We start from the raw sequence: 27,952 nt of genomic DNA, 5'->3' as shown, positions 1-27,952 counted from the left end.
TTCCTGCTGGCATAGGCAAGTATTTCACCTTCATCTGGTTCAAATAGCTACTCTACTTACAATAAGAAAGAGGATTAATAAAGGGGGGGGTCTAATGCTGTTGCCTCAAGAGTAATTATATGCAAAGCATTTTATTTAGTAATGTCTAGTAATAGCCGGCACTGCTCGCCATATCTCGAATAAAACACAGTCTTTGGCTGCAGTGATTGTTAGTTGGATGGGAGGGTGTAGTTATGCTGTTTGCCATTCCTCGTGAGGCCTCAGCCATTCCACTCTTTGGAGAGACAGTAAGTCTGGGCCTGTCCAAAATATTGAGCTGCCGGCGAAGAGATAACATGCTCTTTCTCTTTCTCTCTCTCTTTGTCTTTCTCTCTTCCTCTTTCCTCTCTCTCCCTCTTTCTCTATCTATCTCCTACTTTCCTATATCTGAGTCTCTCTCTCTCTCTCTTTCTCTCCCTCATTCTCTCTCTCTCTCTTTCTCACCCCATCAGAGCAAATAGGAACTGCAATCCAAGTCTCAGAGCCAATGTCATCTGGGCCAGTGATAAGGATGGCCTGAGCTTTCAGAGCATTAATCCACTAGCGCTGAGCCACCTCGCTCTCTGGCACACCTCTTATCCAGACGACCTTTTGCAATCCTCAGCGAGCGGCCTTCCAAACAGACATCTGCCGCTGAGACTCTCCTGGCTAATGAGCTAATGGGAGATGAATGGATTAGTGCTACACAAGCGTATGTTGTTGGGATAAGAACCAGTTATCTGAGCACCTGATTAGCCACGGCTTTAAGCTGATTTTGAGTTTGTTTGAGTGACAACAGGCCCTGTGTCTTCCCTTATATTAAATATTATAATAAATCTACACACTTCATACATCTTGGATCTCTGTGTGTCTGTCCGTCTTACGCTCTCTCTCTCTCTCTGTACATCTAGTACAAAAGGTTGAATGTCTGTGTGCGTTTGTGTGTGTAAGCACCTGCATATGAGGCAAGTTCATCATCTGAAATCCCTAATGCAAGCCTATCTTAAAAGTTACTGAAGTTCCATGCCCTGGTCACATGCGCACACAGACAAATTTGAACAGTGACTCAGTGATTTGCACATGAGAAAAGCTGCTCATCCTCTTCAGCCAGCAGCGTCAGCAGAGAGCAGGGAAACAGACTGAGGAGAGAGGAAGGAACAGGGTTGTTTCCCCATCACGGTTCCATTCCCAGAAAGGCTCAGCAACCTCGCACATCCTCTTCACCTTGCAGTGTATGCAAAAATGCCAATGAACGTTATGTCACCGACAAGCTTGACAAGTATCTCTCTCTCTCTTCTCTCTCTCTCAGAATGTTAATGTGGGTCAAGTACTTAGCATAAAGCATAACATTAACATTCCAATCAATGTATGTATGTAATGAATATATATAAATATATATATATGACTTTTACAGAGCAATAGATTGAAAACCAAACACGTTTTGAAATGAGTCATGAGCACATGTGCTAGCAACTGAATCCTGTGTGTTGCAATAACAAATTATCATTATGGGGAGGAGAAGTCCCAGACTCCATAATCTGTCCCATATTGTGACTGGTGTGTTATGTACAAGGCTTCCAGAATACTGCCAGACACAAATAAATATATGGATGTGTACATGCTGATGTCCCTGACATAAAAACTCCCAAAATAGGTGTCCTTATGCATTGAGGTGTAGGGCATGCTTTAGTCCAGTCAGTCAAAAGACAAACCATGTCCCACTCGGGGTTGTCTCTTCTCTGAGAACTCCTTTTTTGCTCAAATATCATCCCAGGTGTAACTATTTATAAAATTGTGTGTAACGTATACAGCTAAATCTGTCAATTACAAGGACAGTAGAGATCAAAGAAAAAAGAAAAAAGCAACCTTTTACAGTTTGTTTTTATATAGATATATCAAAGAGGCCCAGACGAAGGTATGTATGTCTTGTCTGGCCACAAATAAAAACAGTCCACAGTCTTACAGTTGTGGTAGCAGGTCCTCCACCATATGTAAGAATTATAACAAAGGGACAGGGTCGTTCAGCTATGTCCTCAGTAATCGGTAGCATATGTGTCTAAAGCTGTATTCCATGCTGTTTTAAAGAGATAGAGCACAAAACTGGAATGTGTGGCACGGAGGGTGTTTTTTTTCCACCCCTCCTTCTCCTAGTCCCAAATGCTGATGAGTCATTTCCAGTGAGTGAATGTAAGCAATATGTATCTTCCAGGAATTTGAAACAGTACTAACAACAGTCAACCTAAAAAGTGACACTGTTATAGAATTGTGCAATAATCCAATGGCTTTTGTATATCCTTTGAACACTCAGATCCACCTTCAGGAAAGGCTGTGTTAGTAAAGTTAGCCTAAACAGCAGAGTCAAAATAGTAGCACTGACTGATATAATGTAGCCTACAAAATATAGGAGTTCTCTTAACAAATGTATGGAGGCTTAATCTGTTCCAGTAGATGTACAGCAGTTACTAACTGATGTGTGATGTTATTGTGAGAACAACTTTTTTTTATTCAAAGATGTGTCGTTGTCTTCATAACAGTTTGTAGTCTAAGGCACTACCTTTGCGTCATGGAATGTTCCTTCTCTGACTGGTGGTGGTGTCGTGAGCACACAACCTCGGTTTCCCAGTGACTTTTACAGTCTGGTGCACATGGGGTTAAATTTTCAGCTATAACAGCAGTGTGTGGGGGAGTTACCGAGATTTAGACTGCAGTAACATCACGGCGCATTCCTGGGCAGTTCTTAGCAGCCAACATCTTATTAGAACCATATCTTAGGCCGGTTGCTCGACTTGATCCATAATACAGGGAAACGCGTCGACAGTAGGTTGTCAGCCGCTCTGCCGGACCGGAGAGAGCATTTTTGGAGTATGCCAAGTCTACATCCAACTGCTTAGCTTGATATCGGTAAGTGTAGCTTTTCTCCTTTACTTGTTTTATTTTTAACAGTTTTCCTTGTCTGTCATGATTTTTGTAAGTCAATCTTCCAGGTAGGTTAATTGTATGTAGCCTAATGTGTTTACATGCGACAAAAACGAATGAAGTATACTGATACATCATTAACGCACCATGTAGTGTGTCCCCCGTTTAAGCCGCTGAACCCCACATTTCAAGGTTTATACGTGGACGTCTTCACAACCCTTCATTATCACTTGTTAGCTCATTAATTCTCCATCCGTGATTCAAATTATATGTTTTACGGCCTGGCTCCGGGTTACAGAGAGAACGGAATTATATCGTCATTGTGTTTGTTGGCTATTTAGTTCACGTTGTTCGTTGTAAATAAAATGTCTTGTAGTGGTATTTTTTCGCTTGACGTGTCGTGTGGTTTTTAATATGCTAATTACGGCTAGGTGACCACAGCGCATCTCGGATGCGCATTTTGGCATGTCCTTTCATTTCTAACAGCATGACGTCTGACATTTCACTTTTTGACTCCGGGAAAATACTGACAACGACTGTGCTGCTCAGGTTAATGTCTGTTCAGACAGAGTTGTCGAAAATGTTTGATGTTGGCAGATATGATTCTCCTACCAAAATCAGTGTAGTGTTAATGTATAAGGCTTCAGTGATTTGCTATGTCACACACTGACTGCACGTGCAAATTGATACATGATTGGACATTCAATTCACTTCAATTTTAACCTGAACCTTTTATGAGCCAGACCCCTGCTTGACTGACTTGGCTGAGGAGTCCACTATAGGCCTACTGTAGTCAAGCTCCTCTTTGACCTACATTCCCAAGTGCTTTGTATTAATTTAAGTACCTGCATTCATGCCTACCACCTTTTGCATGAATATCCATTCACCTGTTTAATACTCAAAGACCTTATAGGACCAGGCAGAGCTGTTTTTCTCTAAAGAGGACCAAAGAACCTCCTTTCCCAACCCTCCGGCTTTCTAGTTTGAAGTGCTGAAGCCTTTAGATGTTTTATAGGACATTGAGAAACCAATGTGACTGAAGAGGAATACTCCCATCCTCAAAGAATCCCAGGTTATGCTGGAGGTGCTTTAAGTTACCTGCAGAGAGCTGTCTGATGGGCACATTGGGCGAGGGGACTTACTAAAAACTCTGCAAACACAATAGGTGACATTTATGCACAGTGATGAGGAGGGGAAGGGTTGTTCTGGGCTGGGTTAGTTGGAAGAGGATGTATGCTTTCGCAGGTCCCACAAACACAGGTATGAGCTCAGTCCAGGGGAATGTAGAGCACCACAGGAGACCTTGATGGCAGTCTATAAAATGAAAAGCGAATAACGCCAGAATGAGCGAGGCTATATTTGTACCACTGTATGTGGGAGAATGCAAGAAGGGGGAAAAAAAGAGACAGAGAGTGAGACCAGACAGAAAGAAAGAGGGGAAAACCTTAGCTTTGTGGTTTGCTGGCAACAGTTGCCTACATCCCTCCCCCCTCTTTTTTCCTTTTCTGTGCCCCCCGCCCCCACCCGCCCGCCCGCCCTGGCATTTTTAAATGAGGAAATGCCACTGCAAACGTATGCGTCTTCCCCTCCGCTCTGAGTGGACCAGATAAGACTGAAGGGACACTTTCATCTTCCCAAGTTAGTTGACATTCGGTGCTCCCTAGTCATAAAACAGAACATTACGAGGAGGGTTGAAAAATGGTCTTTCTGGCATTTATGTGCCCCACAAATCCTGCCAGACATACATGGCTGTTCCAGACAAGGTGGACGCATTCCTGCCCTAATACCTGTAGCTAAACAAAGTATGGCTGCTCTGCCCTCTTAACTGCCTTTAACAATGTTTTGAAGGGAATTTTTCATCTTGAAATGTTTCGGGCGAGTCTGACTGTGAGTAAAAGACACTTTTTTTCCCCCCTCCTGGTACAACGTGTGCAATTTTATTGGAAGCAGATGTTGGCACTCAAACCCATTTCCCTCTTTTCTCTCTCTCCCTCTCTGTCTCTGTGTCTCTCCCTCACTTGTTCTTTTCATTTCAGTCCCTCTCTCTTTCCCTCTGTCTCTTCCTTTCTGTCTCTTTTTCACTCTCTTTCATTCTCTCCCTCTCATTCTTTCTCTGTGTTCCTCTGCCTGGTCATTGCTTAAGCCACCTTTGGTCTCAAGCCATCCATGGGTGCGTGTTTAGATGTTCATTAAGATCAGGAGGCTGACGCTGACGGTTGGGCCGACGATAGCGGCAACAATAGCATGGCATGCCTGCTCTGCCTCAGCGGCACGGGTTCCCCTTGGCAGATGCTCCTCTTCTGAGCGCGGGGATGTGTTTTCTGTCAAGGGGGGAAGCAAACTGTATATAGGTCAGCATTGGAAGTCATTCGCAGCTGTGAGTACTGCTGAATGGAGTTTCACTGCAGTGACCACATGCTGAGGTGAACTGCATGTTTGTGTCCCACTTTGTCTTTACGCACAGGCCTGGGTGACAGCAATATATATATTTATATACATATTTATATAATAAACAATATATATCATATTTTGTGTGTGTGTGCCTGAGAGTGGGTTGGATAAGGGGGGGGGGACGAGTTGAAGCCAGATGTGCATCCATTTGTTTCCCTACTTCAGGGCCATAAAGGACGTTGCCCCCTGACCCCTCCACTCTACAGAGGAAAGAAAAATAAAAGCAAGAATGGGCTTTTAAAAGGCCCAGGCTCACTTCATTTGCTGGGATGGAATGTGATGAATGCAGCGACCTCCCCCTGTGTTTGAAGTGCTCCCGCTGTGGTTACCTGACTCCTTAAAACTGATCTGAGCACAGTAAACATCTGGGTTGAACCCACTGTTACCCTGCCAGCATGCTGACGGGAAGTGGTGAAATTCATCCACCCTCGCAGTCATCCTGGAGTCCTTCACCCTCATCAGGTTTAGTGTGTTACTGGCCCATGTTATTGCCCCCCCATTTAAGAAAAGGTCATGGTGAAGATGTTTCCACCATCAGGAAGCAGCTGAAGAGATTTGCACCTCATATTTTTGAGCATTTGCTGGCTTTTCCTGATCTTGGATTTCTTATATCTCCGATCTCAGAATTGATTGTTAAGAAAGGGCCACAATCTAATATATGAGGAGTGGCTAGTCAATACATTTGCCAGAGGATTTGTGTAGGGGCCTGTTATGAATTACCAACAGTGGACGGCATGACAGCTCTTTTAGGGGTGAAGGTTGTAAAGAGGGGGCTAATGCTGGGTCAAACCATGCATGCCAGAGCATTCAGAGGATTTTACAGGCTTAACCGAAGAACCTGGAGGGCACTGCATTGACAAACCCAATGAAGTACGTGCAAGAGGCTTGTTAATAGTTGTACGGCAGACATTTTACTGTGAAGGTTTGTGTAGGACTACGAGCGAAACACCTCTTAGACCACACATGGTGTGGTAAAGTGTAAAATGGTGGTGTTGCCCCTCTAATTGGACAGACCTTGAACGCCTCATGGTTTCCTGTCGTCTTGGATAGTGTCAACCTTAATGTGGTGGGTAAGAACAATGTGCTATAATTATTTCAAGCAAATGGTTGGTATGTGTGTTTAAGACTCGTTGGTTTAAAAAAAAAAAAGAACTACATGTGGCACACATTTTAGAGGGCCTTTTATTGCACCATGCTCTGTCTCGAATCAGGCTCATCAACCTATCGGCTTTCACAAACAGTCAGCCACACACACAGACACAACCACTGTACACATTACGCTCCCCCCATTTTTGTCTCTCCCTTTGATTGTCTGAGTTCCAAGTTGCTTTGTGCCTGCATTTTGAGCCTTGGAAATATTCAGGCCTAGCAGCTAATTTCTACCCGCTAATTATTTCAGCCTTATCACATCAATGCGCCATTGTGTAGGGAAAGTAGTTTCCCCCCGTTGTAGTCATGACGTGGGTGCATGGTTGGATGGGAGAGCGAGAGAACGGGCTTGTCCTTATTCCCGCCATCATAACCATGCGCTTCCTTGAGCAATTTACGTGTTGTCTATGCATACAGCCATTTTTCTGTTGTCAAGGATAGGAAACATTCTCTAGGGCTGTCTCTCTCTCTTTTGTGTGTGGGTGTGGGTGTGGGTGTGGGTGTGGGGGTGTGTGTGGGTGTGTACGGAGTTGTCTGGCTGTTTGACGAGAGTTTCCGGATGATGGATTGTGTGTTTGCCATGTAAAGCGAGAAGGTGGCTGCAGCACAGACACAAGCTCGGGCAAACAGCACACAGAACTCTCATCACCTGTCTGTCTCTCTCCGCGCCACCTGGGTGCCATGGCAACACCCCCCCACCCCCCCGCTGCTGCTGCTGCCACCGCCACTTCTGTCTCGCCTCTCGCATGAGCGGACAAGCACTGTGATCCTGGATTAAAGCATTAGGAAGTGTCCATTATCATGTCAGCTGGCTGTCACACAACGGCTCTTCATCTTCAGGCGGCAGGCAAACCCCAGCGCTCATTTCCTCTGGCCTGCTGCAAGAGAGCTGGCTCTGTGGAAGGCTGCAGTGTAATAAGACCTTTGGAGACCCCCTCTCTCGCCACACACACACACACACACACACACACACAGACACACAGACACAGAGGAGCTAGGAGGAGAATGTGTGAGTGATCCTCTCGCATCCTTTGTTGGGGCCTGCCTAAACCCTTTTGTGAATAGCCTACTCCCTCCTACGCACAGAGGCTGACAACAGACACACATGCACACGCACACACACCGACACACACACACACACACTTCTCTCTTGCTTTTCCATCCTTCTCTCACCCCTTCTCAAACACACAGTCCTCCCAGTTTTCTTTATCTATCTGTCTATCTGTCTCTATCTCACACTCTTTCTCTCTCACTCTCACTCTCTCACTCTCTCTGTGTTTCACTGGTGCTCAGGGCCCTAGATTTCCCACCAGGGGAGTTTGTTTGCTTTTGTTTGCGTTATTTACTTGCGCCCCACGGCCCGGTCAACATTGGGGGACAGCAGTGGAGCCAGGAGGAACTTCAGCACAGGAAAAAAAACCTCTTGACTCCTATTGTTCTCCCCAACAGACACTCCGAGAGGAGACGCACTCAGGGACCCTTCCTTCGAACTTCTGCTTACATTGCACTCTAGTTCTAGGTTACCGAGGGAGGGAAGGAGGGAGAGAGACAGAAAGTGCAAGAGGTCCTGTCAGGGCAGGGGCGGTGTGCAAATATTTATGTTTTTCTGTGCGTGTGCGTGTGCGCTGCATTTTGGCTGGGAAGTTTTCAGGAGTTCTCAGAAAGAGCCCGGCAAGTCTTAAAGCAACAGGGGCCACTCTGTGGTTCATGTACAGATCGTAACGAAGAGGTGATAAACCTGTCACATTCTACACACTCCGTGTGTGTCTGGTGAGTTGGTTGGTAACTTGACGTTTCCGTGCATTTGCCACCGCACAGGAAAGCCCCATTGTAAGACATTCAGTGTTCTGATACACACACACACACACACACATTTTTTCCACAGTGCTATATTTGTTATGGCTAGGAGGAATACCAAACATGACCACCACAAAAGTAACAAACAATGAGCTAAACTCGGCTCAGCTGATTCTAACTCCACAGTTGGAGCACCTTGCTGCCCTCCAGTCCAGACTCTCTGATGAGAGTCATTTCCCTTGCATGCATTATAGATGGTAGGACCTGCAACACAGTTACAGCTTGTGTTTCTGCAGTCAAGCCTGTAAGGCCCATGGAAAGATTTACCGGCTGACCCAGGAACAGCATGTACTGTATTACAATCTGCCGATTTGTGCAACCAGCCCTGAATGAAGGGGTTGTGCTTACTGTAAGTCCAAGATTTGTCGTCTTGTCCATTCTCGCCACGTCCTGTATATGCCAGGAATGTTGAAAGGGTGGGGGGCTGCTGATACAGGAAACGGGCATGAACTAAATCTAACTTGGCCTATTTATCCCCTGCTTACGGCGAGTCTCGTCTCCGTCATGGATTTACGATGTGTGTGATGCTGGTTTGGGTACCTGGAATGTGTTTTGCTCTGATTTACTCCAGACATTCTTGAGTCTGTTTTCTTTCCCCCCTCTCCTACCTTTTTTTTAGAGTTGAAAGCTCACAAATACACCTGAGAGGGCTGGCATGTGTGGTTAAGGTGCCCACACTGCCCCCGTATTGCCCCTGCACACTCCAATTCCGAGGTGTTGTTTATGAAGCTAAGATTTCCCGTCAGACTGACATTTCATCATGTTGAGGTTTGGCTGGAAGCAGTGCTGTGATACCTTATGGAAAGGTCACTGGGTAATGTGGACTTTAATGTATATGTCACCACTCTATAGAAATAAATCACTCATATCTTCAAGTCTTTCTTTTAAGAACCTATTTCAATATTCAGAGTATGTCCTTGAAAGAGATAAATGGATCAATTTTCTCTGACAGGCTCTGGTAGTGTTGTCCTAAGACCTGCTAAAGGTAGCAATCCCCCAAGATAGCAGCATAAATGACTTATTGGGGTCCCAACCCATAGGTACAAGAAGGTATATACCCAACCCAACCTTTGCTTTGCCGAGTAGTGTTCCATGTCAGCTGTCAGCAGTTGAACGATGAAGCTGTGGGTAAAGTAGGTAGGTAAGTATGTGCACACCCTGACATTTGACAGCCGACGTGTGTGTGGTTGTGTGGTTGTGTGGTTGTGTGTTTGTGTGTTTGTGTGCATTCCTGTCACAAACTGGTACCAAGCACAGTTCAGACGATAAATAGATGTGCCATTCCCCTGTTGGTGAGTTTGACCAGAATGCGTAAGTTTCTCCCCCTCCTCTGTCACCGGGGCAGCTTTGGCGGATCAGCCATGTCAGACAGATTGATTTCCCCCAGGACTTCCAGTCAGAATGTGGAGCAGCAGGAGAATAACTCACCCTGAGCATAAATATTTTGCACATCGCCCCTGCCTCGCTCTTCACGTCCTCCCTCTCTCTCCCTCCTACTCTGGCTCTCCCCAGCTCCTCCAGTCTGTCTTTTCTCCTTCTCTTTTGTCTTCCCTTGCTCATTTTGTGTGCCTCAAAAATAGTAGTTTGTGATCTTTTTTTGGCAGGGTCACATGACTCCAAGGGGGTTAGCGCGTGAGTGCTTATTTCGTGTACGGGGGCGGGTGGACGGACTTTCATCTCCGTGCTGACCGCCATGCACAGCTGTTACCACGGAGACGGGCAGCTGTTGCGATTCTGCGGGGGGGGGGGGGGCTCATGGGGGTGTTAATAATAGACACACATAGGCACACGTGCACCCAGAGTGGGGTGAAGGTCACAGGGTGACCCCGGGGTCACAAGTGCAGGAGTGCGAGCTGATTAGAGGGGGTGAGAGAGGAAGTGTTTATGTCAGGTGACCAGCTGGTGGGAGCAGAACTTTCAGCTGATCTCTTAGAACTCAGTCAGACCTTTCAGTGAAAGATGCATCAGAGCTCAATGACTCCACACACGTTCAGGCAAATGATGGTCCCTGGAGGCAAGTTTAAAGTCAGAAAATAAGCTTGTTATAGGGAAATCTTTGCTATCAGATCGCTTTCGCTTTTGGATGCCACACAACCCATAAGCTCCCTTTTGTGGGTGTTTGTAAATATCATGTGTGCTTTGAGGTTTAGAAAAGGATTTAAAGGGCAAAGATCTGGCTGCTTCCTAAAGTAGCTTTTTGTAGAATAAGACTTCTCTTAACGTAAATGAGCCCCCTACACGCACGCACATACATACATACATACATACATACACACACACACACACACACACACACACACACACACACACACACACACACACCCCACAGCTGTGTCCAAGACCGCTTTGCCTAATATTTACTGGTAACACCGTTTCCTAGTAATGTCCATAGAGTGTGGGGATGCACCTAGTTTGCTTTGAGTTACTGTTTATTTTGACCTCTAGGGAGGAAATGTTGTTAATTAAATGAGGGGGTAGTTCAAGGCTGACAAATTCCAGCTCTTGGAAAAGTTTTGGCATGTGTACTGTGGAGCAAACATCCCAAATATTTGTCTTTGGGACATGCTCCAAGTTGCTTCACTTCCCCAGATTGAAAACAAACAAAGGGGGAAAAACAGATCACGGTGCTGGCTTTGCAGGCTCTACTGGTCTCACGGGGGCAGAACACATGCTTGAGGACAGCATGTTTAAATTTGGTACTGGACTGTACCTACATCAGTAAACAAAGTGGGGTTCACTTCAAATCATCAGTAAACGAAGCGGGGTTCCCTTTAAATCATCAGTCAACGAAGCAGGGTCCACTTCAAATCATGAATAAACAAAGCAGAGTTCACTTCAAAAGCCTGCCCACATCACAAGCACAAGCACGTCTTCCCATAGCTGTTATCGGCACAGCTGCTTTACAGGGCGAAAAATATTGGTTTAGACACTTCAGATGTGAGCCACGCTTACCACACACACCCCAAATCCAGGCCAAAGTCCACTAGGCTTGTCCAGGCCAGATGGATGTTTCAAAACATGTCTACACGTCTGCATTGAACATGTTTTGTGTAGCCCTTCACAATGCAGTCCACTAACTTGAAGCCTGGGCAGGATGTTTATACAGCTTCTGTTTTTAGCAGTGCCCCGTTTGATTCCTGTTAGCGCTGTTGACTCATTTGCCCCGTCCTGATGTAACATGGAGTGGGTTGGGGAATATGGAAGTCCCAGCACAGAAGAAATGGCAGTGATATATGAGAGTAATACGCCCATGCTCTTGTTTTGAAGGATTTCAGTTCTGGGAGAGATGTTATTTATTTATTTAACGTGTCATTTGTACATATGTACATCAAAAGCCTTATCTTCATGTAGACAGATGTCGGTAAAGGCTTTTGTAGTCTCAACAACATGGCTGACATAACAGATAACAGAAGAGATATTCTCCTCTGACTTCTCAGCGAGAGCCTTGACATTTAACCAGCTAGAAGCGTAATCACTGGAAATCAGAGATAGGGCCTTAAACAGGGTCAACATGCAAATGCCTGTGAAAGGCTGGGTGCTTTCTTAGCTTTAAGTATGAGGGGACATTTGACCTTAGGTGATGATGGCTATGTATTATTTACTGATGATGATGAAGTAGTGGCAAATGACATGGAACAGAGTGGGTGTATCTTTTTCCAATAATGTACATCAATCCTATCATGGCCCTTAAATGAATGTCTACATTCCTAAACTGAATCTACTGTTTTGTTGCAGTTTCTTTATTGATTTTCATTGTCAATTTGTTTATTTTTCTCCCATTCTTCTATTGCTTATTTCATCCATTACATTTTTCTCAAACACCCATCATCCATTTTTGCATTCTTTTCATTCATATTACTTTTTTCTTTCTGCCTACTTCCACCTACACTTTCTCTATTCATGGACTCTCTCTCTCTCTCTCTCTGGGTGTCACCACACTTCCCTCGCATCTCTCTATCTCTCTTCTTCATTCTGTCCTCCTACCACTTTCCATCGTCACCTTGCTCTGTGGCCTCTCTCTCTCTCTTTACTGCAGGTGCCGTTGGGCTATGTATCAGTGCTGAGTGTGGCTGTGGAAGGCCATCAGTGAGCAGAGATTCCCTGGTGCTCCATCTCTCTTCCTCCTCCTCCTCCTCCTCCTCCTCCCTCCCAGTCCTCCTCATCCTGTGTTGCGTGAGGCTGGCCCCTGGTCGTCATGTCCGCTGACGTGGAGAGCAGCAGCGGCCCGTCCCCAACGGAGCAGCAGCCGCCCATCAAGACGCCCTCCAAGAAGGAGAAGAAGAAGGGTGTGTGTGTGCAACTGTTGTGTTTGTAGCAGAGAATGATCTGTGTGTGGCTACATGTTTGTGTGGTTACATGATTGTGTCTGTAGTCACCTAATATGGGAGAGTTCTCGTACATGTGTATACTGTATACTTGCGCGTGTGTGTGTGCGCGTGTGTGTGTGTGCACGTGTGTGCGCGTGTTTGTGCGTGTGTGCGTGTGTGTGTGTGTGTGTGCGTGCGTGCGTGTTCATGGCACTGTCCCTCAGCTCAGTGCAGAGGTAACAGGGAGCGTTTGGGCTGTTTGACACTGACACTTATTTCAGTGCGGTAAGGAATTTCAGCGCATCTGTAGTTATTGTCAGGAGAGCTTGAGCGTGGAGTCGAGTCAGTGTGTCATTAGTGGGGAGGTAAACGTGGAGGGGCTGGGTGGAGGTGAGCAGAGCGAGGAGATCCCGGCCGCACTGGGAGACGGGCCCAGAGTCCACGTCCCCAGCTATGCCGGGAAGCACCGCCAGGCCACAAAAAAGAAAAAAAAAGAACACATTGGAGCCGTACTAGATGTTTCCGCTGAGGATAATTGAATTCAGATTTCCACCGTCAGTATATTATTCCAGATTCTTCCCCTTATCCACTGCAGTCCTTCACATGAAAGACCGCATTGTTTTAGTGCTCTGCATAGAAATTAACTTATTTATTTAATTAATTTGTTTTACTTTTGTTTTTTATTCTCCATGAGGGAATCCTTACCTCATCCATGTTTAGGGTGGGTGATTTGGTTTATTGATCATATCTATTTCTAACATCCTTTGCCTGGGTTCAAAAGATCACTTAGCAGTTACGGTAAATATTAATATGATTGGGATACTGTTGTTGGGCATTAGAGGAGGCTGTAAAATGTGTGCAACTAGGTCTATGACACTTCTTCATTTGCCCTTGTACGTACATTCCCCTTGGGAGGGTGCATATCAAAGTGCTTGTGTGTTTAACAGATGCACCAGTCAGCCAGTTGAAAAGTGTGCGAAAAGAGCAGAGATGAGTGACTTTAACTGTGTGTGTGCGTGCATACGCTGCTGCTCTACGTCCATTTTGGCAAAGCCAAACTTTGTTGTAGTCTAAAGGCGGCCTCCAGTTTACCAAGGCTGTGAGAGCTTTAATCAGAGGGTAATTTGGAGAGGGGAGAAAAATATAGTATGGCAGTTAAAACTACAGAGGGTCTACCTGGGGAAAGTCAAGAATTCATTTTTTTTTTTTTTTTTGTCAGAACTGAGTAACTGCCTCTGAGGCACTCCAGAGTCCTGTAAAGAATTCAAATTAAGCTCCGCTGGAGAAACAAAAATGAACACGGCTAGTAGAGAATGTTTTTCTTTCTCTTTTCGAGACGCAACTGTGGCCTGTTCCTGCTATTGAAATATTCCAGTAAGTGGCTGATGTGAGACAGAGCTTGGGTATGTTTTTGGGGCTTGGGTTGGGTGAGGTGGAGTTAGGAGAATGGGGGAGGTTGGAGATCTTGATGTATGAGCTCGGGTCATGCAGACTTTTTTTGTAGGTTTTTTTCTTTCAACTTCTCGCTACGCCATTTGACGTCTGCCCGAAAGTAGGTCACACTTTCCCCCCCGAACAGGCAGGGAAACGGGCCGTATCCAGGATTCAGGGGGCCTCCTTGACCCAATACTTCTCTGGATTTATTATGTTAAGCTGAGCCCAGCGCACAGTGGTATTGTTTGTCTTGCTGCGGCTCTCTCCGTACCAGCGCGCTGCCTCAGCGCTGGGATTCCATTACGGCTCTTATGCTGTTTCCGCAGTGTCTTCCCAGCTGGGCCCAAGACACCCTGTTTATCATTCCCGCCTCTTGCTGGCAAGGAAAAACAAAAGGTGCTGGCTCTCATGCATTCTCTGAGCCCAACTGAGTCTCTGCTGACAAAGTGCATCTGGGGTTGGCCGTCTGCAAAGCACCAAGCTGTGGGGGGAAAAAGCCTGTGTGAGAATATGTTGTTATAGTCTTGTAGCCGGCATAGCACTAACAGAGGCATTGCATTCTCACCGGACATGCCGTGCACAATACATCAAGGCAACCACTGAACCTTAAAGAAAGAGAAAAGAGGGAAAAAAAGGGCTCGCTGTATGGGGTGCATGGGGTAACAGTCCACTCTGTCTATATGTTTTATTGGCACTAACGTCTCTAGCTAATCTAAAGTTAATCTCGAAGGACGTCTCCGGTTACTCCGTGGATAAGAATTAGTATCTCTAACTTTTATCGCTGGAGGGACATTTGCACCTGATTGGCTCTTTTAAATGTCAGTGCTCAGTGTCACGGCACACCTCATATCATACGTTTCCCAGAGTGCTGAGATGGCCCCAGAATAAGGCCCTCCTAAAGTAGTTGAGAGGTCAGGGGTCAAGCTGTTAAGGACATGCTGGGTGAGGTCATGCAGTCAAAGCTTGGCACTGATTGGTTTATGATCCCGTTCCCGCAGAGGCCAACTCTATTTTAATAGTCCACACGCACAAATTGTCCTCTGATGGTCCAATTAGTTAAAAACAAGTCCAATATTTTTGCAGGCGGCCGAGTTCTGCCCGAAAGTCACACACCACCTCTCCCACATTCCAGGGCAGAAAACACACACTACACACTGTCCTCTGTTCCAGCAGTCAGAGACATTAACACTTCCTAACAAAGTCAGTTAATTTGGTCTCCGCTAAGGGTGTCCACAAGTCATAATTGTGTGAGGCGCCTGTGCTGGTTGGTTTGTTTGTTTGGTTGGTTGTTGTGGGGAGAGTTGGGGAGGTAACGTGGAAAGGAGGGTGGAGGGTTGTGGTGATGTGTTTTGAAGTGTCAGCGAGGTTGCAGTTGTCTGCTGGTGCTCAAAGGGAGTGTGGGGGGCGGGGGGGGGGGGGGGGGGTCTGTTCGGACTTGTGCATGCTGGGAATGTAAATGGTGTCCCTCAGCCAGAGCAGGCCTGTAGCCCTGAGCTTCTGCCAGCCCCTCACCACCACCCTTCTCTTCCTCCTCCTCCTCCATCCAGCCCAGGCCCAGGGGATCACTGGGCCTGTGTCCGTGCAGGAAGCCTTGCCACACGGTCAGCTGAGCATGGCTGCTGCCAGCCTCCTGGTGCCGAGTGTAGAATGACATAGAAGAGTGAGCGCCAGAATAGGAGAGACAGACAGAGAGCGAGTGAAGGGGCCAGTGTCGGAGGGTGGGTGAGGGAGACAGTGAAGGAGACGAGGAGCAAGAAGGGAAAGCAAGAAAGAGACAGACACGGGGGAGTGAAAATGTATACGTAGAGAGAATAAATACGGAGTGATCGAGGAAGAGATAGAGAAGGCAAAGAAAAAGGGTTATATTTGGAAATAGAAGTTTTGGAATAGATTAAGAGCCGGAGAGTTGAAGAAGGGCAATGGCTTGACTCCCAGCTACTTCAATCTGGGGCCTTAACGTTCATGACTGTTTATTCGCATGGGGGTGGAGTGGGTTCATTTTCTCTTGTGCGTCACTAAGAGACCACTCCCCCCCCCCCCCCCCCCCCCCCACAACCCAAACTGCCGGATGGTGTAACTCCGTGACATTTTCAGTCATTGGGTAATTTCTCCCTGAACTAAACACCATGTGCTTGGAGTTGGGTGGGGGGGCTAATACCCATGGAGATGAAGGGAGGTAAAGCCACCCCTGCCTGCTCCATGGCAAGAGTTGGCCTCTTTTTTTTATTTAAATATTTTCTGAGACTCAAGCCTGTACTGCTCTTCTCCAACATCCCTGGCTGTGTTTACGAGCTTCCCCTCAGAGGGAGTTCTGTTCATGATTTCTGGGAGTGTTACAAGTGCTATGTTTATTTGTCTGTGTGCGTGCCATGGTAGGTATGCACATCAACACAAAAACGGCAAGAACAGAGATGGTAATGGACTTGTGCTTTGGACACAGTCAGGTTGCTTTTTTATCCTCTGAAAAAATCCAGCATCCAATACTCATCTCGGTTGTTGCTATAGAAACGAACAGGAGAGGCTGTGGTGCGGAACATTAAGTTTAACGGTCAGCCTCGGAATTTACACCTTCATGGCCACCCTGAATACTCAACTAACAGAACAGCTTTTCCAAGAGCCGGTCTGGACTAAAGCTTAGCCGTAAGAAGAATGCATTCAGCGTCAAAATGTCAAAAGAATGGGTTTAAATCCAGCTTTCCTGTTTCACCCAGTGGATTTCACTCGTCATATTCCACATATTTCCTGTTTATCCACCATAATGGACAGTCTGTCATCCATGTTGGACTTCTTTCCGACAGTGTTTGAAATGGTGAATTCATAAAACATGTAGCAGTACATTGGGCTGGCTGCCTTTATGAGTCATAGGTAGTTTGGCAAATTAGAAGTAACTGGGATGTGGAAAGAGTTGTCCTGGCAATGTGTGTTATGTGTGTGGGATGTTTAATGTTGCGTGGTTGGAGGAAGACTGACAACTGCCAAGTGAAGTGTTCTTTTCAGAAACCTAGTGTTTGTGTTCTTCATCTCTCTCTCTCTCTTTCACTCTCTCACTTCTTCCCTCTTTTTTTCACCTTTCTTTCTTGTTCCCCCGCTCCTTCTCTCTCATGGCTCTGTTTCTCCAGGTGTAGCCAGCCCAGAGAAGACGGATGAGTACCTGCTCGCCAGGTTCAAAGGAGACGGCGTGCGGTACAAGGCCAAGCTGATTGGAGTGGACGATGTACCCGAAGCCAGGGGGGACAAAATGAGTCAGGACTCCATGATGAAACTGAAGGTAGGTCAAAGGGTATGACTGAGACTTCTGTGAGTACCTGTTTTGTGAAGGAGGACTTATGGTGTGGAAAGTGAAAAGGTAGATTGTATGTCCATTACATGCCTACTTTCAATGTTTCTGTCTGCTGCCCTGTTCTCTGTTTTCCATGAAGTTTTGTGTCACAAACAACACACTAAAAGGTCTAGAATCCCACGTACTGGCCTGGTACTCTGTTAGGGGAATTAATATCCTCGGAGAAAAGAGCATTTTTCACAGACAGATTAAATAATTATTGTCCCGGTCCCTTTCAATGCTATCGCACGTGTATGTGTGAAGCGTAGAGTGATTTTTGTCTGTGTGCTCGTCTCCTGTGGACAGGGTAAGGCAGCGGCGGCTCGCTCCCAGGGCAAACACAAGCAACGAGTGTGGGTCAACATCTCTCTGTCGGGCATCACCATCACTGATGAGAAGACCGGGGTAAGGAAGCTCACCGCCTTCCTCTTTCTGCAGCATCACTTTTTTATATAGGGCCGAGAGTGTCACTTGTCCAATGGCGTAATGCTGAGTGTATGTTCGTGTGTGTGTGGTGTGTGTGTGTGTGTGTGTGTGTGTGTGTGTGTGTGTGTCTCCTCCTCAGGCGGCTGTGCTAGAGCACGCGGTCAACAAGATCTCCTTCATCGCAAGGGACGTGACCGACAACCGGGCCTTTGGCTACGTGTGCGGCGCCGAAGGCCAGCATCAGTTCTTCGCCCTCAAAACGGCTCAGCAGGTTAGGATGCTGCTGCTGCTGTTGGAGTGTTTGATTTTTCAAGAACGCTAGGCAACTCGCACTCTTGTCATTTCCTGTCCAAAAAGGAGACATGAGTAAAAATCATGCAAGAACTGGACATGTTGCTTCACCTGCTCGTTTTTCATTTGGTTTCATTAGTTTGCCGGCTCGACTGTAAATGTTGCCTATTTATGAGGTTTTAAGTCTCTCTGTCCGTGTTCCCTTCTTAATTGACTGAATTGCCATGTCAGTGAATGCTCTCTGTGCCACTCCCTGACAAGTGCCCTGATGGTTGCTGTGCTTCCTCCAGGCGGAACCTCTCGTTATTGACTTGAAGGACCTCTTCCAGTTAATTTTCAATATGAAGAAAAAGGAAGCGGAAGGCTCAAAGAAGGTGAGGTATCTCAGTGAAAGCACAGCCACAGTGAGAGAGGCCTCCTGCAGAGAGCTGTGGGGAATGTGTGTGTGTGTGTGTGTGTGTGTATGCGCTGTGTACAAGAGCAACTCCCAGCTACACATCACTAAACTTCAACAAAACCCCATTTTGTTTCAGTATTTGAGAAGAAAAATGATATTGCTTTGTTGAGATGTGTGTGTGTGTGTGTGTGTGTGTGTTTGTGTGTGTCTGTAAATCTGTGTGAAAGACTGTATTTGTGCCTGTGTCTGGGCTGAATCAAAGTGCTATGTTTCATGTGCACCTGATTAATGGGTGTGTCGGAGGCAACAGCTCTCATCAGGTTTAGTTAATTATCATTTTGAGCGCCCCCCTCCCCCCTCACTAGGCCCTGGATGAGATCCCTCTCCAGGGTGGTTATTTGCTGGGCTTGTAATGCACTATAATTAGAACTTATAAACACTGTCACCAGAGGTGAGCAGACTCAGCTGGGCTCCAGTGTCTGTTAATGTGCCATTATGTCAAACACACACACAAACATACACACCTTAATTCCGAGTATAGCTCTACTAGCGTCACACCACTTTCCATGAAACCGAGACGTAGTGTGTGTTTGTTTTTTCAGTGATCCAGGTGAAACGGCTCACTCAGGATCTCGGCCTCCATAATCAAAACATTTCATGTTTTAATATTTAGTTTTCTTTCATTTACAGGATGAAACAAATAAGGTAGTGGAGGTTTGTATAAATCCTGTGCTCAGTCAGTTCAAAAAATAAATACATCATTAGTCTGTAGACATAAAATGTGTGAAGTGGTTGACTAAATAGATATACTACCTTGTATCTTTCTCAGAATGGCACTGAATCAACTAATGGCAACCAAGGTGACAAATTGAAGGTAGGTGTCTCACAGCTCACACTGCATGTATGAGAGAACATCATAACGTCTAGAAGCGCTATGCTGTGTGTATAATTGACAACTTCAACAAACCAGAAAAAGAAACATTAGTAATGTATGATGAACATACAGTTTCTCTCTACCGTTTGTGCAACTGTGTATCAACAGTCTCTGCTCCACACCATTTAAGATTCAGTTCTGTGAAAGTCTAGTGTGGGAGATCAGTCTTTATTGGCCTCTGTCTCCGGTCACGTCATGTTACACAATGCAGGTGGATGGACAGAATGTTCCAAACTTCCAACTGCCAACTTCCAAATCTCTCACAGTGTCAGTGATTCAACATTTGTGACGCCACCTACAAATCAGGTGGCACTGCAAACACTGTGTTCCCACGTATCCCCTCACCAACACAGTTTCAATGTGTCGATGCCCTTTGGGTTCAGCTGTGGAGGGATCTTGAGCACTGGTTGTGTTGTGCCCTATAGTGCCCTCTGGTGTTGGGTGGTGAGTTTTGCATTTGAGGTTATTTGCCAAATGCTTAGCGTTACAGTTTTTTACAACTGCTTAAACACGTTTTCTGAAACTTTCTTTTTTTCAAAACTCTACACACAATTCAGATAATTGTGTACACAAAATGCAGAACCCCACCCCCCCCCCCTCCCCCCCAATATCTCAAAATTAAACACTGCACTCAAAAATGAATAATCAATTTTCAATTGCATCAAAAGGCAAGCACAGCTATGTATTTGGTTAGACTTTTTGGATCACTAAATAGATACTAGTGTCATAAATCTAAAACGCTCTTATGAAAATGGTTACAAAAGACTGAATGTATAAATATACAAGTACAGTACAAAATGTACATGATACAGGAAATACAAATTTGTATCATTAAATAAAGTTCATGTTGGCGAAGGACTTTTTAGACTTCATTTCCAAAACAGTATTTCAAAGTGTTCAGTAAAGGAAAAAAAAATCATATACAATATTGTGTAGTATGTAAGTTGTATGTAGTATGTTTTTTTGTACACGATGCATTAAGTATGTGAGCATACTCGGCCTCCCAGTTGGGTATTGCCACAGCTACACATCTGCTCTGTCTTGCAAAAAGGGTTTTATCTAATTGAAAGGGCTGAGAATGATCTAATAGTTTTACAGATTACGTGTGGTGTTTTGCTCTTTGAGTGTTTTTAGAAATTGTGTGACCTAGTTTAACTGCCTACACACACATTTAACTGCCTACACACACAGTTTTTATATCACAACATGGGTGTGTGCAGGAGGACCATGTCCATGGGGTAGATTTGGGGCCCCGTTGGTCTTGACCCACAGTGATTTTGGCCCATGCTGTGTCCGCAACTCCACCCCACCCCCACCCTGAGAGTTAAGGAATTGGGTTAGCAGACAGGAAGTGCGCGAGACGAGCCGCATACCGTCTGCAGACACCGGCCATGTCACCGCTCCAGAGCACTACAGCCAAGCCCCCTGCGGACTCTATCCTACTGCTGGACACCAGCATAGAGCTCTCTCTTCTCTCTTCTCTTTCTTCTCTCTCTCTTCCGGTGTCAGATTGAAAACAGGGAGAATACAGAATATGTGATCACAAAACTCATGTGAAACACATCCCATCCCATTATTCTTTTGGGGTTTTGGGGGTCTGTAGAGCTTAAAAAAATCATTATACTTTAAAGGTTTGTCATCCTTCTCTCTCTCTTTATCTCTCTCTCTCTCTCTCTCTCTCTCTCTCTCTCTCTCTCTCTCTCTCTATGTCTGTCTCTCAGGGCATGGAACAACTGGACTTGTTTGGAGACATGTCGACCCCACCAGATTTGCATTCTCCGTCGGTGAGTCCTACAACAAAGTAGAAGCGCACACAGAGTCTGAAGACATACTCAAACAGAACTCTCTGCAGTCTGTTTATGCTAGTCTGATCCAGATTAATGTAGGTTTCACAACTGGTCTCAGCTCAGGTCAGCGTGACGAAACACTACTGCTGTTTAAGTGTCCTTATCTGACCCATAACATTCTTGAGATCTGCGTGGCAGTGTGATTATTAATGCTTCCGCTAACCAGGGTCACGCTAAACCAACCACTGCAGCTAACATGCTGTTGATGGAACCAGAGAGACGGTTGTACGTATGGCGGGGGGGGGGTTTGACGTCAGCGAAGGAAAGTCTGTTAACGTGTGTGTGTGTGTGTGTGTGTCTGGGCATTTGTTGTGTCTGCGCCCGAGCCAAAGCCATCCAGTTCAGGCCCGGCTCAAGGAAATGAGGTCTAAGGGAGTAACAGAGTTGGGCGTATGCCAACAAACAAAAACCGTCTGTGTTGTTTCTGTGAGGCAACATTCAGCTGAGGCTGGTGGAGACAAGTGAGAATCCCTCCCCTCAGCTGAAACTTTCTAGTCTAATAAGGACTGATTCTTAAGAGGTATTGCAGAGGCACTGTGTAGTCAGAATATCCTGCTTTCCACTCACTGAAAAAAATTGCATTTCAAAACAGGTTCTGTTGCCTTATGCTGGAATTACCTTCTAGAGGTTTTTGCCTGCACTCATGCCAGATTTCGCAATATCGCAAAAGGATGAAGTTAAAATGAATAATGTAATCATTGTCAATATTTGTATTGTGCTGATTTTGTTTTTGTCCATATCCAGTGAGCCAAGTTCTTCATCAAAACCACAATGTACAGCATTGTTTGTAAATGGATAGATGTCTAATTTTGTCGTGTTGAAATGGTTTTGAAATAATGTTATTCTACCTTTCCCCTGCTGAGCAATAACGTCCAGGTAAACTAACTAACAAACAAGTGCAATCATCCATCAGTGCGTGTACTGTGGGCAAATCATCTGTTCAAATCAAAGCCATGACTGCATACTGTATTTGGACTGCTGTGGACCCATCACTCATTAGCAAACTACATGTGTCATGCTAAAGACATAATATTCACAGGGGCTTTGTGATGTCATTGCATGGAACATACCATTACTTGGCATCATAGTTAGTCAATAGGGGGAGGGAGAGAATCCAACTAATTTTTCTTTCACTTTTTCCTCATCCTTGATTCCCTTCCTTCCTCTCTTTGTTGTTTTTCCTTTCTCGCTGCTTCCTTCTTTTCACCATTTAACTGTCTTTTTCCTCTCTGTCTTATTTCTGTTGTACTTTCTTTTCTCCTTCACTCCCCATGCACGCTCTCATTCTTTAACTTCCCTCTTCATTCATCCCTTTCTTTTCTCTCTCGTTCTCTTCCATCTGTCTCTCACTGTTACCCACTGCAGGAGCCCCAGGACATCCTGCTGATGGATCTGTCCACTGAGATCGACAGCAACCAGAACTGCGTGAAGGGCAACCCCTTCACCGCCTCCTCCTCTTCCTCTGTCCTCAGGCCCCAGCCCAGCCTCTCGCCTGAGAACCCCTTCTCCTCTCAGCTCAGCTTTTTCCCCACCCCCAGCCCGGACCCCTTCAGCGACGACCCCTTCTCCAAGAACGGCGAGCGCGCCGTCTCCTCATCCTCCTCCTCCTCTTCGTCGTCGTCCTCCTCCTCCACCGCCCTGCGCCCCTCCAGCCACGAGAGCCCCTCATCAGTTGCCTTTTTCAACGGCACCGGCGGTAAGAACGGCGACTCGGACTACCTGGCCCAGCAGTTCGACCAGATCTCCAACCGGACGGCCGTCCAGGCCCTGAGCAACGGGCAATGGCCACTGGACGCCAGGGCGGGGACGGAGGCTGGTGCCTGGAACCCCACGGCAAGCGCCCCGGTCCCCATCCCCGTTCCGGTGCATGAGCAGAACGGCCACCACGGGAAGGCCATCCCTAACCCCTTCCTGGAGGCGGCCGTCGGAGGTCAGCCCATGCAGAACGGAGTCAATGCCGAGCCCGCCGCCACCGCCTTCACCGCCCAGGCCAAGGACTCGGTCATCATCAGCCCTCCTCCATTGAATGCCAAGGGTGGGCGGGGGAGGAGGAGTGTGAAGGTGAGAGAGTGAGAGAGAGAGAAAGGAACCGTGAGCGTACCTGAGTCTCTGCAGTTCAGAGCCATGTGTGTTATGTATATACAGCAGCAGTCTGTAAGCGTAGTTTGTGCTGGATGACTGTTCTCTTGGTTGCTTCGAAAGAGCTTCTCTAAATATGTTGAGAATGTATGTAAGATGATTGCATTATTGAAGTCTGCTGAAGTGAAGTTGGCCTTCATCTTTGGTCAGTGTCCCCAAACATTCTTCTTTTTGAAATCACTGTGCTCTGTCATGCTTTGCTAATGCATTTTGTCTTTCACTTTACTGCTTCAGTGATTTATCTCCTAAAGGTAAGGCTTGGTTTGACAGGAGCTCTGCTCGACTGCTTCACTGCCCTAGCTCTCTCTCTCTCTCACTGTATCAGGGAAATAATGTAATTAAATTCTTCTTTTTAAAATGTTAAGAATATGCTAGCTGTGACAACTCTGCTAGTTTATATTCATCCTTCAATCTTCATATATTTGTTTTTGTTTGTTTGTTTGTTTGTTTGTTTGTTTGTTTCATGGGCAGTCTCCTACAAATGACAAATCTGGTACCGACCCATTTACATCGCCCAGTCACACAGAGACACCATCTCCGCCTCAGCCAGAAATGATCCCTGCTAATCTCTTCAGCAAAAGTCCAGTGAGCACCTCGGATACTATGGCTGCTCTCGGTAAGGCCCATAAGACACCATAAGGACCCCACTGTAATTACAAAAGTCATAAGAGTTGTCACTTCATTGAAACCAGGGCAAGGCCAATAGGTTGATCTCGTAATGTTTATATGACTGTGGCAAAACTTTGACTTTTTGTTTGTCTTGTTTTCTCCTTCACAGGAGGGTTGACTCTGGGTCCTCCCACAGCTCCAGCCCCTAGCTCAGCTCCCTGGAGCCAGCCTCTATCCTCCATCTTCCCTCCTGCCATCTCCACTGTCTCCCAGCTGTCCAGCAGCCCTTTCTCCCAGCCTGCCGCCTTCCCCACTGCACTTGCACCCACCTGGGGGGGCGCCCCGACAGCCTTTGGCTTGGCCTACCCCCCCGCAAGCAGCCCTCCAACCTGGGTTCAGCCTAACCCCCCTGTCTCCAATGGGACTTGGGCCCAGCCTGCCCCAGTGGTGAACCCTTTCCAGGCCTGTGGCGTGTTCCCCATGCCTTCCTTGGGTCTAGGGGGACTGGGTGGGGGGCAGCCCGCCTCCAGCCCCCCACCCCCAGAGGTGCCCCCGCGGGCAGCACCCAAGGTGGAGAGCGACGCCTTCCTGGACCTGGACCCTCTCGGGGACAAGAACATCAGAGATGTGGCCGTGAAGGACATGTTCAAGGACTTCCAGATGGCCAAGCCTCCAGCGGTTCCTGCTAGGAAGGGTAAGGGGCAGCTTTTAAGATCAATACTTATGCTGCAGAATGGGCCGGTATCAGGTGCCCTCACCACACCGTGACTGTAACATTGATGAGGGAGCACAAACCTTTCTTGTAATCAATGAATTCATTCCTAAATTAAATTGTTAACTTCAATGTAATCACTTTAATTGTGGTAAATGTAAAGGTTCATTCATTATGTACATTATGAAGTAGCACCATTTTTTTCTGGACGTTTACTAAATTAAATACAAATTCTTTATTTTAATCCTCTGCTAAACTGACTGAAATTCCAGAAGTTTTAGGTCAATTCAAATACACCTTGAACGTGTTTGTTTCACAAGAACACATTTTTGAATCTGATGTGACAGAATCTTTCATTTGATTCCTTCTTTCTTTAACAGAACCAGTAAAACCCCAGACTATGGGTCAGGCCCCTTTTGACAATCCCTTTGGAGCTGGTGTCTTTGGATCATCTGCACCCATGACTGTGAGTGCAGAACCGTGTTATCTCTCTCTCTCTCTCTCTCTCTTTCTCTCTCTCTCTATCTCTCTCTCTCTCTCTCTTGTCGTCATATGTACATTTTTATGTGTCTAAGTTTTATAACATTATGGTTCAGTGTTGAGACATCACAACTGCTGAAAAATCAAAGAAATCTTAATTCATGTAGTTTGGTTTGTAAATATATAGTAAATATTTAGAGAAGGGAATTAATCCAAGGCAGATAAAAATCGAAACAGTGCGACTCGGCAAGTTTACCAGTCCACAGAGGAATGTCGAATGCCATGCTATGGCTCACTGGGTTCCCCCATCACTTAGTGAGTAATATCTTCCCCTCTGATATTGTTAGAGTGCAACTGCCATCAAGTCTGGAGGGCCAGACCCTTTTAGAGACCCATTCGGAAACCCCTTTGCATGACCAGCACCTGCACTCAGGTCAACTGAGTCCAAGTACTGTAAGTATAGTCAGGGAACTGTCCTTAAGCCTAGCATGTGTAGATATAGCATACATGAACATCGGCACACTGCATCAATACAATAACATGCATCTCTTGCTCATCTGCTGCTGCTGCTACTGCTGCTAATACATCTAATGGAATATGTTTGTCTTTAGCATGGTCCAAGTCTTCCTTACACACAAATGCAGAAAGCCTCCATGGCTCGCTACAGAAGTGTTGACAGTGCTGCTATTTTTATGTCTATGGTTCCTGTAGGTGCCCTCTGGAGGTCCAGTGTTCACCCATGACATGCACCCCTGCCTCAAGGCAGGTTTTTGATGTCCACCACCCCCCCCCCCCCACCCCATCAGCCTTCTCCTTCCCTGCACCCAACACATCCCCCACGCCCCCACCCTGTGTGGCTCCAGTGGCTTCAGCATGCATTCACAAAGAGCTGGGGGACTTGCACAGTGCCTGGGGAGAGTGCAGCCAAAAGAGCTCCGGTAAACTGCTTTAAATTCCTGACTTGAGACTGGACAACTACAAACAAAAAAAGAAGCGCAGGACCTGAGACCGTGATCGCTATCAAAGGAACTTTTCGGGTATGGAATTCAACTGCCACTAGCCATAGAATGAAGCACAAACCCAAGATGGAGATGGGAAAATCTTTGTTCACGAGAGCAGAAAAAAAAAAAAAAAACTTGTGTAAAATCATGTTCCAGTATTCAATGTATTTGTTTGTTTGTTTTTGTTTTCTAAAATAACTTTTGAAATGCAGTATTATTTGTACTTGTTTTTCTCAGCAAGTCTTCTATCAATGATGTGTATCTCTAGCTTAAGCCTTTGAGTGATTCCTGAAATTTCTTGAGTAACATCGCAAGTCTGTGTCTGTGCGTGTCTGCGTGAGGAACACCATGACAACACAACACAAGGCGCATACCTATGTTTACCCAGGTGCTCATGGTTTCAAAGAGTGGAAGGGCCTGGTGTTATCACTCCTATGGAGATGGCGATTGGCGTGAGCAAGGGCCGTCTACATCAGCCTTGTGAGCCTCTCTTGCCTCAGCACCTCCGCATCATTCACAGTCTTATTTGACCACACTCATTTGTCACATTCACTTATTTGACATCACATCAATCAGTGGTGTCACAGAGTGGGAATCTTAAGTCTTAAGTGATCCCACTCGCTGTATTCCATATATATATATATATTCTGTAGAGATAAATCTGTTGGTCTCAAAGAGATTGGTTCATTGAGAGCAGAGGCAGGCTGGACATGTATCTCTCTCTTGTGCTACCATGTTGCATATTTTCCATTGTAAAGAGGTGTGTAAGAGCGAGAGGGAGCAGTGGTCACCGTGGTGTTGCATACGAAAAAAAGAAAAATAGAAAATGAATGCCTTGACTGACAAATGAAGTAGTATCTCTCACAGTTAATTTTGTAAGTGAAGATGTTTTTATGCTTGTGTGTCTGTCGGTGTGTATGTGTGTGTGTGTGTGTGTGTGTGTGTATATATTATATATATATAAATATATATATATAAATATATATTTACTCTGTTGTGCACTACCATTTATTTTGGATGCTGTGTAACTGAAGAGAATCAAGTCCTATAGTCCTTGCAATAAACTGGAATTGTAGTTAGTTGAATGGACTATGAATTTGACCTTTTTGATCTGTAATGGATTTCATTAAATGTATTATTCGCTTTGCCTTCAACAGTGGAGTACTCTATGGCTTTGGTGAAAAATAATTTGTATTCCCTACCATGGCTTTAGTTTACATAAGATGAGCATTTTTAGTAGTATGGAACTGATTACCAAGATTTTGTAGACATATGTTTTACTTCAACAGTGACATCTGCTGGACAGTATTGTAACTACTAGCATTGTACGTATCAGGAGACATCACTGTAGCAACTAGTGTTTTGCACTGCATCAAAATGGGTCAGCACTAACACTATTGATAATATTATAAATGATAATAATAATACTTATTTATTTTTATATATCGCTTTTACTAGATACACCAAGACGCTTTACATAGGGTGAAGACAAACAAACAAAACAAAAAATAGAAAGACGGGATCAAACAAAACCAAAAAACTGATTAGCATACAGCATTGTATCTAGTAGAATTGTAGTTACTGTTAGCACAACTACTACTAATAGGAACTGATATGTCAGCAGATATTTAAACTTAAATGTACAGCCAACGATTCTGCTAAAAG

The 27,952-nt window shown here is 45.7% G+C and overlaps 1 protein-coding gene across 3 annotated transcripts; it reads left to right on the top strand.

The window, feature by feature from the left end:
• The first annotated feature begins 2,787 nt into the window (after nucleotides 1–2,787).
• Nucleotides 2,788–27,323, top strand: LOC308376751 (disabled homolog 2). Of its 3 annotated transcripts, none has more exons than XM_080853209.1 (14): nucleotides 2,788–2,919; nucleotides 12,428–12,677; nucleotides 17,252–17,400; nucleotides 17,758–17,856; nucleotides 18,017–18,148; nucleotides 18,459–18,542; nucleotides 19,256–19,279; nucleotides 19,395–19,439; nucleotides 21,221–21,283; nucleotides 22,712–23,407; nucleotides 23,957–24,101; nucleotides 24,264–24,788; nucleotides 25,187–25,272; nucleotides 25,998–27,323. In XM_080853209.1, exons 2-14 carry the CDS (start codon nucleotides 12,587–12,589, stop codon nucleotides 26,058–26,060), a joined length of 2,202 nt encoding a protein of 733 aa, XP_080709335.1. In that variant the 5' UTR covers nucleotides 2,788–2,919; nucleotides 12,428–12,586; the 3' UTR covers nucleotides 26,061–27,323. The 3 variants fall into 3 exon arrangements, with proteins under 3 accessions (XP_080709335.1, XP_080709336.1, XP_080709334.1); XM_080853210.1 differs by lacking the exon at nucleotides 25,998–27,323 and adding an exon at nucleotides 25,634–25,717 and having other exon boundaries at nucleotides 19,256–19,270; XM_080853208.1 differs by lacking the exon at nucleotides 25,998–27,323 and adding an exon at nucleotides 25,634–25,717.
• The last annotated feature ends 629 nt before the right edge of the window (nucleotides 27,324–27,952 follow it).

This window comes from Sprattus sprattus (assembly GCF_963457725.1).
Source record: "Sprattus sprattus genome assembly, chromosome: 15".
In the NCBI taxonomy this organism is placed as follows: domain Eukaryota; kingdom Metazoa; phylum Chordata; class Actinopteri; order Clupeiformes; family Clupeidae; genus Sprattus; species Sprattus sprattus.
This window is presented reverse-complemented; position numbering and strand designations above follow the sequence as displayed.